Raw genomic sequence first — 16,698 nt, 5'->3', positions numbered from 1 at the left:
TTCAATTCAAATATAGAAAGAAATGACATTGTTGAGAAATAGTGCACAATACAATGAATATTATAATATTGAATATGTTCTGATTATGAAACCAAATTACTTAAAGTTTATGCTTGGAAAACTAAGAGAGACTTGTTTTAGATTTTTTTTGTAAGTGGGCTCCATGCCCAACATGGGGCTCGAACTCACAACCCTGAGATCAAGAGTCACGCACTGCTTTACTAAGCCAGCCAGGTGCCCCAAGAGACTTGTTTTTAAAATGATCTGCTGAAATCATCATGAAATGCATCTTTTATGCAGGTCAATTATAGCAACAATTATATTGCTTTACTTTGTTAAAATAATGTCTTCAATCATATGATCTATAGAACTATACACTATTTTCCACCCACTTCCAGATATTTAGAACTAGAACTTTCAGATTTTTCTTTAAACTTTTTTTAGATTTTTCTAAATACATTTTCAGTTTCTACCTAGTTTAGAAACTCAGAATTGATCTACAGAACTGCCAACTGTGACAAAACCTTCTCCAAATGATTTTAAAAAATAAAAATTTAACAGGAATATAAAATAGCCATGTCTGTTAACTAATACTTCACATGTATTTTTCCAAATGCTGACAGAGTGGAAACTTCTGTCTGCCCCAAAGTTGGAATGATTAATACGTACACAACTCTAAAAATAGTTCTGGAGAAAATATGGATGCATTTCTTCCCAAATTCGAAAAATGATTTCCCGTGCGTCTTTGATGCACACCGGAACAGCAGATAAAACAGGAAAGGTCTACCCCAAGAACCACGACTAAGGGCTTAAACAGAATGCTTCGATGTTGTGGAGGTTTACTTCCCCAACAAGGCATGATAGTTCAGAATTTTCTACCAGCAACCAGGGCGAGAGGCCCCATTCCCTCGGATGTCAGTATTCTGCACCAATGTGCTTTGCAATGGTGTTCAGCTGGATATTTGAAGCTCCTTCATATATTGTACCTTAAACAAAAGGGAGCAAAAGGAACAATTAGGGCGCACCCACAGCTACGTGTCTACACAAGAATTGTCTTACATGTCACCTCTGTGGTTGCTATAAGACTGTCCCCAGTGACATCACTCCATGTCCCTGAATATGGTACAATATGACAAAGTCATTCTATCTATGAGATGATAATATTCCATTTTGGAAACTGGATTCTGATTCCAGAATCAGTATGAAACAGCTGAAGTTTGTCATTCCTCAACTATCAATGCATAAGTCTGGACTGTCCCTCAGGAACAGGCAGCTTTGACAACCCCTCGTTTTCGTCTTCCCACCTGGTAGTGGAGCATCAGAACACTCAGGCTTGATTAGGCGTGAGGCTTCTGGAATTAGAACTTCGCTTCAAAGAACAGCATTCAACGTATCAAATGTATTAACGTGTTTAGTAAAAGAAAAATTACAACAGCTGATTTTGTTGCACTTTTACTAAAAGGCCTGTTGAGGGATTTAAAAAGGCAATTTGAGGTTCTAAAAGATATACATCCATCTTTTTCTTGAAGAAAGAGGTGGGGGGAAAAACCCAGCCACAGAGGAGAGCCAATAAACCCAAGATTGAAGAGATTAAACCTGCCTTTGCCTGAGTATCGTAGGATAAAATCAAACACAGCAGCCCCAACAGCCACAGAGGCAAAGAAAAGAAAACAAAACGTAAAAAATCTGTTTACCAATTTTTGCATCTCGGAAGTATTTTTCCACAGGGTAATCTTTGGTGTAGCCGACTCCTCCCATCCACTCAATACACTTACTAGTTGTGAGGCCTGCAACCTGCCAAAACCAAGCAGCAAATGACGTGTTGAGACCACGTAACTGGTGCACCATAAACACTCCTGCAGAATAGTCTAGCAACATGGATTCACTGCTATTGGCAAGTGGAAGGACTGAAGTTACCTAGCATTGTCTCTTCAGTCTCCTTCCCTAAACCATTAATGTAAACTGTCCTATTAATTCACAAAATTCCCATTTTCTTAAGAAAATTAGGGTACTGATCAGACACAGTCACATGCTGCCAACAGGCATCATTTATTTAGCAAATATTTATCAAGGGCCTTCTTTATATCACGCACTCTGCCAGCCACTGGGTAAACCACGGTGGGGGGTGACTGGTCACTGCCCTTTTTGGTTCACACATCAAACTAACAATTACAGAAACAGGTAAACTCTACAGGGCAATAGAAGAGCTGGCTAGGAAAACTGATGTGATTTAGGGGTTGGCGGGGGGAACGTGCGAGGAAATGACAGCTTTGCTGAGCCCCAAAGGACGAGGTAGGGGACATTTCAAGTTGAGGAACATGTGGGAGGGCTTCAAGGGGAAAATGGGTTTATCACCCTCAGGGACCTGAGGGGGCAGTGGGCCGGGGTCAGGGCAAACTGTGAAGAGAATGGAGAGGCAGGTGGGCCTCCTGATGGCAGGCAGGCTGAAGACTGTAATGGCCCCCAAAGATGTCCACATGCTACTCCCCGGGAACTGTAATGTTCGTTACCTTACATGACCATGGGGACCCACAGATGTGGTAAGTTGAGGGCTTTGAGATGGGAGATGGTCCTGGCTAGCCTGGGTGTGCCCAATGGCATCATGAGGGTCCCCTTAAGGGAAAGAGGGAGGCAAGAGAGCCAAAACCAGATTTGAACACGCTCCCCCGAGAGCCTCGGAGGTGGAGGACGGGGCTGTGAATGGGGGAACGTGAGAAGCCTCGAGAAGCGGGAAGAGTGAGGAAATGGATTCTCTCCAGAGCCTCTGAAAGGCAGCTCTGCTGACACTTTGATTTTATCCCAGTGATAACTCAGACTTCTGACCTCCAGAGCCATGAATAATAAAATTGTATTGTTTTAGGCCACTAAATTTTTGTTAAAAGCAGCAGGAAATGAATACAAATATTGTCCCATTTGCTGTGAGAAGCCATGAAGGTTAAGCTGGAATGACATGGTCTCCTGGACGTTCTGAAAAGGGAAGATCGGACTGGAGGAAGAAGCAACAGGGTCCAACGAACAGTCAGAAGGTGAGTGGGGTCGTCTGGTCAAGAAATGGCACGGCTTGGACAACAGGGGGCAGTGGAAAGGGAGAGAAATATGTTAAGTGCAAGAAATACTCAGGGGGCAGAACCCTCAGCAACTGATGATGGGGTTCAAGGTGGGGATGAGGGGGAAGAGGGTGGCAAGATGGCTCAGGCCCCTGACTGGTACAATGGGGTGGGCAGGTCCAGTGGAAATTGGATCTATTAGTCTGGAACCCAGAAGGGAGGTTGAGGCAGGTGATGAAATTTGGGGGCTGAGAGGTTAAGGGATTATTCCAAGCTATGGAACGACTAAGACAAACTACAGAGGTTGGGAAGGAGCAGCCAGTGATTTGGCAAAGTCCTCCAGCCAAAGTCTACCGGGTGAAACAGAGAATGCTTTGGGTATCAACAGAAAACATTCAATCAAAACATGAACAATCTCTTCTTGCTGTTTTTACTTCACATGATTTGCCCCACTCAGAAACCAGGGATGGGATGCCATCATTCAGATGAGGCTCACCCAGGGATTCGCTGATGGGTGTTCTACCTGAATTGGGTGACTCAGTTTCCACTGAAGAGCCTGTGAAAACACTGAGACCTCATAGAATTAAAGCGCTTTTCTATGGAAGGTTTGCAATTTTGCTTTTCTGTTATAGGAACTGGAAAGTCTATGCTATTTTAGTTGAAAAACAAATGCCCCACCAATACCCCCAAGTGAAAAGGTTAATACATACATAATGGGGGTGCAGAGGGGAAGAAGGCTGAATTACGTATTTCGGTTGTTTGTTGTTTTACCTCTGAGGCATAGTATTTGGCCATAGATGCTTCTTTTATGAATGGCTTTCCAGCTTCTAAAAGCCTAGCAGCATTGTAGGTTAGCAATCTTGCAGCTTCCAGCTGGGTGGCAACGTGGGCCACTTGGTGTTGGAGCCCCTGGAACATTCAGATCCAAGTTAGAGAATTATGATTTCTGAAAACACAGCTTATCCTCAAAGTCTTGCCTGGATATGGAACACTGACAGGCTGAAAACATACCCCCCCACACCCCCGGGAACAGAATTTGCATTCATTTTGTAGAAATACTTAAAAATCTGCAATCTACAATGAAATTGTTTTTAGAAAACTTTCAAAGTTCATGTAATTCTGTGTAATTGTCAAGATTTAAAAAATAGTCACAAAATTAGGTTTAACAATTTGCTCTAATCATTAGTTTAAACCCATTCTATGACCAAATTAAGCTTAACAGTTTTAATTACCCATACGAGGTATCTTTAGAGAAGTGTCATGATTATATCTATTAGTTCACCTGACCCCGTATCCTTCCCTCGCCAGCTCTAGACACAGAAACAAAGGAGACCTAAAGCCTCCCACAAACTGTCTTCATATTCTGTCCCTTTCCTTGCAATCTCTGTGGTAGCTGGCTCTGAGAAAGCACTCTAGTATAATGAAATGAAAATAGGATCAGAAGCCAAGATGAAACACCTACGGTCTGACACCTCACTGTATGGCCTTGGGAACTCAGTCTCTAGGTGCTTCCATTTCCCATGGCTAAGATGCCCAGAGAGCACGGGCTGTGGAAGGCCCTGGCCAGGCCCGAAATGCTCAGTCCCTCCAGGCCTTGAACTGACTGCACATGCCCACTGTGCACCCAGGCCAGAACGCACTGTGCCTGGAATCTCTATGCACATGCGATCTGTGTGTGCTTGCCTAAGGCCAAGTCCTTATTACGGCACCTGAAGACAATGCAGCCCAACAGAGCCGGAAAGGTAATAAGAAATTGGACTTAGAGCCTCGAGCTGCTTACAGGGAGGTTTTACAAACATGTAAAGTAATTACTCTGGATTTTTAGGTAAAGTGCTTGCGCGAGCTCGGTAGGCTGCCACTCCGGGCCTTCCCTAACCTGGCGAGGCCGCCACATGGCCTGGAAGATGCCACTTGCCCCCAACGGTCCCCTTATCTGGGGAGCTCCAAGAAGCCACATCATTAGACCAGGCCAGTATCTTTCAATGCACTTGGCTGAGAACATCTCATTTGCACTCATTGCAGCAAACTGTACTTCTACAAGAAAGGAGTGTCCAAGTGTAGTCGTTGGAGGATTACTGCGTGGCTCCCTTGCACAGAGGATTCCTAACATGTGTTACCATTTACTGAGCACTTGTCACACTCAGGCAACATGCTAAATACTCTCCACACCTATCTGATGCGGTCACCCTAGTATTCTCTTTAGTTTAGAGATGCAGCAGTGGGGCTTAGAGGGTGAGGTAACTTGTCCACGGCCTACAGCTGGTAAGACAGAGAGCCGGGATTTGAGCCCTGGATGCTTGACTGCAGACCCCATGCCCTAGAACTTGGAAAGCAGTGCAGAGACAACTCTAAAGTGCTCATCAAGATATCTGGAGTCATGCCACAGGTGGGCCTCAAGGACTGCTGTTCTGCCCTTGGAGAAGGTCCAGGCATTCACAGGTATGCGCCCTGAGACCTATTCCTTCCTCTTCTCCACCTTTCCCATTAAAATCCCCCCCCCCCCCCCAGGGGACTCCCTCACGGCTTTATGACACAGCTCTTCATTAGCACGAAACCTTGAGAGGACGGTTCAGTACAAAGAGGCTAATAATTATGTACCTGAAAATCAAATATTCTTTTGCCAAACTGCATCCTTTCTTTCATATAGGGAATAGTGTAGTCAAAGCACCCTTGAGCGAGTCCCAGCATCTGTTCAAAAAAAAAAAAAGAGAGAATTTCTTATTTTGTTGTTAAGTTTACGTTTTTAATTATTCAGGGTATAAATTCCTTTTACAGGCAAATTGAATCGTTGGGGGATAGGGGAAGACTGGAGGCACAAAGGTGGTACCTTCACCCACTGCATTTGTAGAACTTAACTTCCAGTGACTGGGAGAAGATTCGAGTGATTTCATATAAATAGGAGTCTGTTTAATTCTAGCAGAGGTAAATCCTCGGCTCAGCTGTTTTCATACAACCAGGTTACTTCTAAGGAAGCTTCTCGTTCAAGCTCTGATTCTCCAGGCATAAAGTGAGCCATGGAAATTTTGCTCTCAACTGGCCTCGAAGACTATAGAGCAGCTCTCTCTCTAGTCCTTCAACGTGGAAGGTCACTCCCTAACCTTCTATCTTCCTGTCTGTGTTGCATATTATCAGGATTAATAAGAGCTTCAGGGGAAAGGGCACTAGAACATAAAAGAACAGTGCTTCCCAACCCTGGCTGCACATTAGGTTCATTTGTGGGAACTTGATAAAAAAAAAAAGTGATGTGAGGTCTAAGGACTGAATCCAAATGTTGGGAGTGGAGGGCGTGAGTGGCCAAGGGAGCAGCGTTTTCAAACCTGACTGGTTTCCTGCAGGGCTACACTGAGAGCACCTGTTAAAGACACAGATTTATGTGCTGGGACCAGTCAGGCCATGGTGGCAATCTCAGCTGAACGGTCTCGTTACTAACCAACCTACTGACCGATTCAAGCTCAGAAACGGTTTCTCCATTCCAACACTAGGTGGCCATGAAGTCACTATCCCTCATTATGTCAAAGTATGTGGGTTTTAGAAAAAGAAAAAAAAAATCAATAGGGAAAGCTTTGGGGGAAATGCCCACAAACATCAATATTTCATTAGTGTTCATTCACATTTTCCTTTAGCCTTTTATTTTAAATTTTCTGGAGTACAGACTATCGAGCTAAAAATTATTAAAGGACACCCCCCCTCTCCGCCCCCCCCCCACAGCCCAAACTTCAGTGGGGCAGCAACCCATTGCACTTTTGGCTGAGATAAGATGATGTCACCAAACTCTTACAGCATGCTGATAATATCCTACGTTGACGTGAAAATTAAAATGACCAGTCGTCAATCACAATAGGCTTTTCCATCTCTGTAAGATGTTTTCACTATCAATCCTGAAAAACTAAATAGTCTTCGGCTGCAGTTTTGAGGATAGATGCCTTCAGTTCGCTGTTATATGTAACTCTTTCTCTAAAAGGCATCCACAGTGTTAACCAAGAAATAATAACTACCTGACCTTAACTTTTAATTAGGTTATAAGATAACTTGGAGTAATTAGATGAAAGCCCAGGCTGTGTATTTTACCGGCAGAGTATCTGTATTATTTATACATCTGAGAACAAGGAGATCCAGTCCTACAGTTTTTAATGCCATATCTGATGAAATCAATCACAGAAAAACAGTAAAAAGAACAGATAAGTCATTTCTCTCATGATCTAGCTTTGTGAGAAACACGGGTTAAGTTTTGATCTAAGAATGTTTTGTCAGCAAATTAACAGCAGCCAAAAAAAAAAAAATCTAGAGGAATACTACAACAGTTAACTATTCCAATAGCTAATATGTGTAACATCTTCAAAATCGAAACGCTTCAAGTTTTTGAATTTGGGATGTTCAGTAATTAAAAATAAACAAATATAGTCTACAAAATGACATTTTTTACAAAAGAGTTTATTTTTAAGTAATCTCTACACCCAGCGTGGGGCTTGAACTCATAACTCCAAGAACAAGAGTCACATGCTCTGCCGATTGAGCCAGCCAGGCGCCCCCAAAATGACATTTATAATAAAACCAAAGACGCTACTCATTTTGTTAATCAAGAAATCAACCAATTTCACTTCATAGAAAAATGTAATGTGCATTATAAAGGGCAAATTTGGCTAAAAACATGGCATAGTTCTCATCGTATATATCCATTTAATTGTGGCTATTTTATTTCGAGCACCACACACACAAAATTGCCTGATTTTCCCAGGCAAAACACTAATTCTTTACAGATTACAGACCCTTACTACACAGAATATTCGGTATTTTTAATTAAAAAAATTTTTCTTCTAGAATGAACTTCCAAAACTGAAAAGGCGATTTTTTTTTTAAAAAGGCATATTTAATTTACAATATATTTGAGAAGTTATCGATCCAGGTATTGGATAATACTTAACGTTCTCAAAGCAGAAAAAGCATCACCACTAAGCCATTGTTTGGTTCTCAGGGCGTTACATAATTGACCAAAGTGGGATCTGAAAGAAATCAGTCAGAAGCCATTCTTCCACCTCACGGAAGGGAAGGGCGCCATCTTGTGGTCACAAACTTCCAATACTCATCAGTTGTACTGCATTTTTTCTTTTCTTTTTTTTTTTTTTTTTTTTTGCATTTTTTTCTTCCTGCGTTTTAATTGACCCACACTGTGGAAATTCAAGCAAAATGGCTAAAACGTGACTAACCTGTGCAGCAATTCCTATTCTGCCTTCATTAAGACTCCCTATGGCATACTTATAGCCGTGTCCAATTTGTCCCAGGATATTGGCTTCTGGAACCTGAAAGGAAAAATGTGCAATTATTTCTACATTTAATTTTACATAATTCGTTTTGATTATATAGATTTATATACACAACATTCCCAAGCTGTGTGATAGGACTCCAGCCCAGGACTTCAGTGAACTCCAAGGCTACCCCTCGTCTGTCTCCCTCTCCGTGGCTGCCCACACAGCTCTGGGAGAGGACAGGACTCACGTCAGTGCTGCTTGTTATCGCTTCCACTAGCGCCCAGCACGGGCATGTGTTGAACGAATGAATGGATCTAGAAAAAGGGAATCTCCTACAATCCATCAATAACAAATGAATAACCATTTTCCCCAATTCTTGCCTGTACGCTATAGTATGAGATTGAACATATTGGGAATTACATAAAACATGTAAGTACTTGGCTAAATCAAGGGTGTCAAACCTTTCTTCTGCTGAGACTATTATCCCTGTGAAAATCACCTGAGGTGTGTGCACACACATGCATGAGCACACGAGGGAGGGGCGGAAGGAGAGAAGAAACAGATTAAAATGTTTATTTGTAATTTAAAAAAATCTAGACTAGGAACAATAAAACAATACATTTAGCTTTATAACCTCAGAAGATGGAGTGGGCAGAACAGAGAAAGAAAGGGCAAGCACGAAGGAAGCCAGTCTGGGGGAATTAGTAAGGCTCGAACATCTATCTGCAAAGTCACCCCACGGATGCCCACATGCTCACTCACGAACCAAAAGATCAAGCGATAATATGAGTGTAAAAAACCTGTCAAAACCTTTCCACCTCTGTCAAGTTCTAAAAAGCATTCTGGCAATCTTCTCTTCCTCGCTTTTTTAAAAAATTCAATTTAATTAACACAGTGCATTATTAGTTTCAGGGGTAGAATTCAGTGATTCATCAGTTGCATATAACACCCAGAGCTCGTTACATCACGTGCCCTCCTTAATGCCCATCCCCCAGTTGCCCCATCCCTGCCCCCACCTCCCCTCCAGCAACCCTCAGTTTGTTCCCTAGAGTTAAGAGTCTCTTATGGTTTGTCTCCCTCTCTGATTTCATCTTATTTCTCTTCCTCACTTTTAAGAGATGCCACTCTAAACTGTGAGGCGCTGCCTGGTCTTTTCTCAGGCTCACTGGGCAACATCCCCACCTTGTGGCCTTTGGTACACACCGCACGTCCGTCTCTGAAGTCAGTACCAAGTTTATAAAGTATAAATGGTTCCTAAGCATGTAAATTAAAAAGTGTAAATGGGATTAATCCTCAGCATTGGCTCTGAGGTCAGCTGCTGGGCAGAAAGGTTTCCACTCTTCACTTAAACTCTCGTGAAAAGTAGATTTAGCCAAGATGTCACTTAAGAACATCGTCCAAGTCTTACAAAATACTTTCCTATGCATGCTCAATATGGTGACACTTTTCTTGTGCATCTGTTGTTCCGTGCAAAGCTTATTTCACGCCAGTCTTTTGCTAGAAATTCTAAGATACCTACCTTGACGTTTTCAAAGGTTAATGGGCAGGTGGAAGAAGCTCTAATCCCCATTTTGTTTTCCGCTTTCCCTATGTGAAGGCCTTCAGTGTCGCGATCTACTAGGAAGCACGTAATTCCTTTATACCCCTAAAAAGAAGATTTAAAATGCTATGCCACACTTGAACTGATAGGATCCCCTGTTTCCAAGAGTTGAAAGTTAACAGAAAACTAAAACTGAACTTTGGCAGCATTATTAATGGGTTCAGAGCTGCAACAGGTGCATTAGTAAACTTGGAAAACATTAGACTCACAATGAAGAAGTCTATAATTAACCATTATGGTTATGAAAATTATTAAGATACGCTAAAGTATTATGTGATCATGAGCATTCCATGTTTTAAATTTAATTTTGTTAAATGCTTTAAAGTTTCGAATGTAATTCAATTAAATGTTATGTCAGAGAAAAGACAAACAATCAAATGTATTTACCTTTTTGCCATATACCTATTTTCCAACTAAATATTCTTAAAAATGAATGTACTAAGTAGGTACTTAAATTCATTCTTAAATAGAAAATGTGAAATCCTACAAAATGAAAGATTAGCTTCCGATATAACGTTTTAGGTGGCAATTACTAAATGGACCTCCATGTAATACTAATCACATCAACCGTATACATTCGGGGAGGTTAGTAAGTAAGAGGTTGAAAAGATGTCAGTTATCTAACATTTTAGTACTGAGGAGAATGAGGACTTGAAGACAAAGCTTTTGAAAATGCAGGCAGGAAGGAGATATGAAGAGAAAAGGTGGGAAGGGGAAAATAAATTCTGCTTTCAAACTTACAAGGTCAGGGTTTACGTTCGCCATCACCAGGAAGATCCCTGCATATTCTGCGTTGCTGATCCACATCTTTGACCCATTGATGACATAATAGCTTCCCTTTTTATCAGCTCTGGTCTTCAAGGCAAATAAATCACTACCTGCTCCAGCCTCTGAAAGGCAGACACTTCCTACCTACATGTGCAAGCAAAAAATTTTCCAAGTTAATAACTGTATTTGTACTCTGTGTAACAAATACTTCCAGTAAAATAAACACATGTCGCTTAAAGCTTTAAACACTTTTAAAAGCCGATACTTATAAAATCGTAATGGTATTTTTACAGCATTTCTAAAATATACCCTACCACCTGTCTAAGATAGATTTAAAGACTTAAGCGCACAGACTCAATGTTAAATTTAATTAATTCGTTCTAATAATTGCAGTTTTCTAGACATCTCACTGTAAATGAAACCACCAACAAAAATATTAAGAAAATATAACTGGGGCCCCCCCCAAAAAAGATTTTTTTGTCTGATGATTATTCTCTTGAACTTCCAAGCAGAAATGAGAGGCAGAGCGTATTTTTTCAAGTAGCATTACTTTACTGAGCACTGCTTGATCACTGAACGGTGCCACGCTGTGGTCTTGGATAGTCGTCAACGTCGCAGCTGGAGATGTCCTAAGTTTAGAAGAGATCGGATTCATTTCAACAACTCCTATGGACTTACTTTTTCTGTCGCAAGCTTGGTCAAATAGGTAGCCTTTTGTTCTTCTGTTCCGTGTTTTCTAATGAGATTGTTAACTACTGTGTTCTGGATGTCACACACCAGAGCCACAGACGCATCAACTTTGGCTAATTCCTCTATCACTAGGATAGACATAAAGAAGGACGCTCCTGTTCCTCCATACTTTGTTTCAATTTCAATACCCATCAACTGAAAGGAAAAACAAGGAAACAGATTAAGAAAGCTAATTTCTTTCTTTTCTTTCTTTAAGATTTTATTTATTTGAGAGAGAGAGAGAGAGAGCACAAGCAGGGGGGAGCAGCACAGGGAGAGGGAAAAGCAGTCTCCATGCCGAGCAGGGAGCCCCATGTGGGGCTCGATCCCAGGACCCTGGGACCATGACCTGAGCCAAAGGCAGACGCTTAACCATCTGAGCCACCCAGGTGCTCCAAGAAAGCTAATTTCCATATGGGAAAATTCCTTGCAAGAACAAGTTCAAAAATTTTTTTTTTTTTTTAAAGATTTTATTTATTTATTTGAGAGAGAGATTGAGAGAGAGCACGAGAGGGAAGAGGGTCAGAGGGAGAAGCAGACCCCCCGCTGAACAGGGAGCCCGATGCGGGACTCGATCCCGGGACTCCAGGACCATGACCTGAGCCGAAGGCAGTCGCTTAACCAACTGAGCCACCCAGGCGCCCGAACAAGTTCAAAATTAAATGTTAACTATATAGATTCCTAATTTTAAAACTGTATGTATATTTTATTTTAAATTGGTATGGCTATTGTACTATCTTGTAAGTAACAAAAACAATAGAAACTATACACACTTGAAAAGGAAGCGGTTAAAGCTAGAACTGCCATTTGTTTATGGAATCTAAAACACAAAAACCAGCAAAACGCTTCAAAGGATGATGGAATGGAAGAATGAGAAAGTGTCTCCTACCGCAAGGAGTCGGAGGAAGGCAGTGGGGCACAATCCCTTCTAGGCAGGCTCCTTGCCTTGACTCATTCAGCCAAGATGATAACTGAAGGACCACTCCTTCTGGGGCATTCTAGGTGGTTAGCAGACATCTGGTGGTGTTTCCCAGAACCCCAACAGACAAGGCGGAGGGGGCCTGGTAAACACGACCAGATGCTGGCCAAGCTTTCCAATGACGGTCTCACTGTTCAGCAGGTACTCCTAAGTCTAGAGCGTGCTTCCACAGTTCTCCATTTTTAAGTGTCCTCATTTCAGAAAGAGAATGTGTGTACGGGTAATTCAAGCCCCAAAGCTGTTAACAGATAAAGGGCTAATGCTGCTTTCTATTCTGCCCAGACACTTCTGGAATCACAGCGTGCTGCAGTCTGGGTCCCGGTGGTTATGGGTCAGCTGAGGGGAAGTTAGTGGGAAGACTGAGAAGGTGAGATCCAGAAATGATGTTCGATGAGGAAACACAGGGCGTGGTAACTATCTGGTTATGGTCTCTTGGACAGCAGTCAGAAACACTGCTTCTCCCAAAAAGCCACTGATTTTTCCTCCTTGGAAATACCATTTTTGCCAGCTATTGCTACGGCAGGGGACCATAAATAGGGATAAGAGGTGGCTGAGAAGAGCTGGTGTGGGAGGTGCAACCAAGCAGACGCTCCAGCTGAGGTTCCACCTAAGCAAGGGCAGCTTGTGGGCTTCAGACCATCCCGCCCACAAGAACCACCCCGTCAGGAGAGTGACGCTCAGGGGTAGGACACTAATACTTCTCAGAACAGCCCAGAGGCTCTGCCGACAATGAAGGTGAAGCCTGCCCGAAAAATGGGACTCCCAGATGCCACCTGACCCACAGATAAGATTCCATGTTCCCAAGCCTTTCATTGCTTTAAAAAAGGTGGAAAAATCACTACTAGGTATGGTACCCACAAGCGGGTCTCTTTAAAACGGGAAAAGGAAAAACTATTTAGGTTCGGTGGAAAAGGCGGTTTTTTTCCAGCAGGGTAACAGACAAGATTTTAGCCAATGGCTCTGAAGAGGAGCTACCAGTTCTGGGATATTTCCTAGTATTCAAAATAAAAGATAAACAAACGTCCCTTCATAGCCACGGAGAGGGAGAGGTGATGAGTAAGTGTGGTGATTTTGAAAATGTTCTCCGTGGAGCCCCCATGCTGATAACATTTGAGAATGTTCTCCTTGGAGCCCCCATGCTGATAACATTTGAGAATGTTCTCCTTGGAGCCCCCATGCTGGAGCAGTTCTACTTTTATCCATGTTGTGTACTGGGCTTCTGTTAAAGGGCTCTGTGACTTAGGGAGCTGGAAACCGGTTTCCCTGGTTAGTGCGGGATTCAGAGGTCGCCTCTGCTTCTAAGTTTGCGGTGTGCAGAGGGACTCGGGTAGAATACATGGTCTACTGTGAAGTTTTACTAACTAAATCTTAATCTTGGTATTGTTGAGCTGGATCACTCTTTGTTGGGGGGCGGTCCTGGACACTGTAGGATGTTTAGCAGCATGCCTGACCTCTGTCCCACCAGATGCCAGTGTCACCCCCAGCTGTGACCACCAAAAATGTCTCCAGAGACTGCCAAATGTCTCTTGGGGGACAAAACAGCCTCTGGTTGAGGACCACAGATCTAAAGAAATCATTCTTTCTTGCTTCCGAGCCTTTCTCTTAAAAAGCACAGTATTCCTAACTTAAAACGCTAAATCAATTTAAAAGAATTTAACTAGGATTTCAACCTAAAAGAGAACACAGAGGGGTACCTGGGTGGCTCCGTCTGTGAAGCGTCCGCCTTCTGCTCAGGTCATGATCTTGGGGTCCTGGGATCGAGCCCCGCCACGGGCTTCCTGCTCAGTGGGGAGCCTGCTTTTCCCTCTGCCCCTACCCCCCGCTCATGATCTCTTTCTCTCAAAAATAAAAAAATAAAAATCTTTAAAAGAGAACACAGATAATTTTGACTAGGAAATGAAGAGTTCATTAAGCCATCATTACAGTTCCTGAATTTAAACACATGCATACATTTTAAAGCGGGACAGTACTTATATAAAAGTTTGGAATGGGAAGAATTATAAAGTACACACCCCTTGTTGAAATAATCCTTGTATTATCGAGGTGTCCATTTTTGAATTTTCATCCATTGTTGAAACCAGAGGAGCAACCTGTTCCTGGGCAAATTTGTTAACTGTAGGGGGAAAAAAAATACTGATAACGTCTTTATTCTCTTAATAGGACAGGTTTTACTTTAAAAAAAAAAAAAAAAGTTTTAAATTATAAAAAAAATTCCATTCACAAACTGAGGTGAACATATCCCCCAAACACGTCATGGGATCTCACACTGGATCCAACTGGTGACCAGATGGATCCGGAAGTGACACTGGGCCGTCTACTCACCTATGTTCTTTATCATCATCTCCTCATCCGTAAACATCTGGAGGGGGGCACAGGACAGCCCGGCGTTTGTTATACCAAGGAGAGCTGCTGACTGGGAAGATTTCAGGACACGGGGAGGAGTTTTCCAAGAAGACAGGCAAGTTGGGAAGTTTCTTCTTAGCTGTCAGAACAGTCCCATTGAATAGGGAACACACACACAAAAGGTAAAGAGACATATCTGAACATCAGGTTTTTTGGAAATAACTTTTATAATCCCTTCTTACCTCTTGCGTCACCAAAAAAGAGGAGAAGCTGGACCATTTTAAAATTCACTGTCTTGTGAACAAAAACACAAACCGGTTTAACATTATGTCCTTTATCCAAGCAATAAGCTCTTCTAACCAACAAATTTCCCAGAGGATTAGCTTTTACCTTTAAGAAAATAGAACTTTCTGGGTGGAATTCTTTCTTTCTTTCTTTCTTTTTTTAAGATTTATTTATTTTGCGGGGCAGGGGCAGAGTGAGAGAAAGAATTTTAAGTCCCACCTGGGGCTCAATCCCACAACCCTAAGACCATGACCTGAGCCGAAATTAAGAGTCAGAGGCTCAACCGACTGCACCACCCAGGAGCCCTGGAACTCATTCTCAAAATGTTGCATTTCATGGACTTCTTTGAAGGGGAAACCTGAATATAAATAACACTAGTGGGTGACCACTGCAAAGAGCATTCTAGAGTGGGGCGGGAATAGGTGAGGCTCAGGGACAACTGAGCGGGGAGGAGAGCCCCCCGTCGACCTGCCCTGGGGGCTGCAGGCACCAGGGCTCTCTTGGTTTTCCAGGCCAGTTCTGGTGTTTCAGCTTCTCTGGTGCTTCAGCTTCAGAGACGGTGCAGCAACAGGGTTAAGAAAACAGGCTCTGAATGGGAAAAAGAGTCTCTTCAACAAATGGTGTTGGGAAAATTGGACAGCCACAATGCAGAAGAATGAAACTGGACCATTTCCTTACACCACACACAAAAACAGACTCCAAATGGTTGAAAGACCTAAATGTGAGACAGGAGTCCATCAAAATCCTAGAGGAGAACACAGGCAGCAACCTCTTTGACCTCAGCTGCAGCAACTGCTTCCTAGAAACATCACCAAAGGCAAGGGAAGCAAGGGCAAAAATGAACTATTGGGACTTCATCAAGATAAAAAGCTTTTGCACAGCAAAGGGAACAGTCAACAAAACCAAAAGACAACTGACAGAATGGGAGAAGATATTTGCAAATGACATATCAGATAAAGGGCTAGTATCCAAAATCTATAAAGAACTTATCAAACTCAACACCCAAAGAACAAAGAATCCAATCAAGAAATGGGCAGAAGACATGAGCAGACATTTTTCCAAAGAAGACATCCAAATGGCCAAAAGACACATGAAAAAGTGCTCAATATCGCTCGGCATCAGGGAAATCCAAATCAAAACCTCAATGAGATATCACCTCACACCAGTCAGAATGGCTAAAATTAACAAGTCAGGAAACGACAGATGTTGGCGGGGATGCGGAGAAAGGGGAACCCTCCTACACTGTTGGTGGGAATGCAAGCTGGTGCAACCACTCTGGAAAACAGTATGGAGGTTCCTCAAAAAGTTGAAAATAGAGCTACCATATGATCCAGCAATTGCACTACTGGGTATTTACCCCAAAGATACAAATGTAGGGATCCAAAGGGATACGTGCACCCCGATGTTTATAGCAGCAATGTCCACAATAGCCAAACTGTGGGAAGAGCCAAGATGTCCATCGACAGATGAATGGATAAAGAAGAAGTGGTATATATACACAATGGAATATTATGCAGCCATCAAAAGGAATGAGATCTTGCCATTCGCAACGACGTGGATGGAACTGGAGGGTGTTAGGCTGAGCGAAATAAGTCAATCAGAGAAAGACATGTATCATATGACCTCACTGATATGAGGAATTCTTAATCTCAGGAAACAAACTGAGGGTTGCTGGAGTGGGGGGTGGGGTGGGAGGGATGG

At 42.6% G+C, this 16,698-nt stretch overlaps 1 protein-coding gene across 1 annotated transcript in view; it reads right to left on the bottom strand.

Annotated features, from left to right (window-relative positions):
- Positions 1-308: 308 nt before the first annotated feature.
- Positions 309-16,698, bottom strand: part of ACADSB (acyl-CoA dehydrogenase short/branched chain) — a 32,651-nt gene continuing 16,261 nt past the window's right edge. Inside the window, exons 2-11 of the mRNA XM_032423090.1 lie at positions 14,692-14,851; positions 14,382-14,482; positions 11,340-11,546; positions 10,635-10,805; positions 9,813-9,938; positions 8,252-8,344; positions 5,646-5,735; positions 3,819-3,956; positions 1,695-1,794; positions 309-986 (exon numbers count right to left, since the gene is read on the bottom strand). Of these exons, the coding sequence (XP_032278981.1) occupies positions 916-986; positions 1,695-1,794; positions 3,819-3,956; positions 5,646-5,735; positions 8,252-8,344; positions 9,813-9,938; positions 10,635-10,805; positions 11,340-11,546; positions 14,382-14,482; positions 14,692-14,851 (1,257 nt within the window). The 3' untranslated portion in view covers positions 309-915. The remainder of the gene's footprint in view (positions 987-1,694; positions 1,795-3,818; positions 3,957-5,645; positions 5,736-8,251; positions 8,345-9,812; positions 9,939-10,634; positions 10,806-11,339; positions 11,547-14,381; positions 14,483-14,691; positions 14,852-16,698) is intronic.

The sequence above is a fragment of the Phoca vitulina genome, unplaced genomic scaffold (assembly GCF_004348235.1).
Source record: "Phoca vitulina isolate PV1807 unplaced genomic scaffold, GSC_HSeal_1.0 scaffold28, whole genome shotgun sequence".
NCBI lineage: Eukaryota > Metazoa > Chordata > Mammalia > Carnivora > Phocidae > Phoca > Phoca vitulina.
Note: the sequence above shows the minus strand (reverse complement) of the source record. Positions and strands in the feature narration are given on the sequence as shown.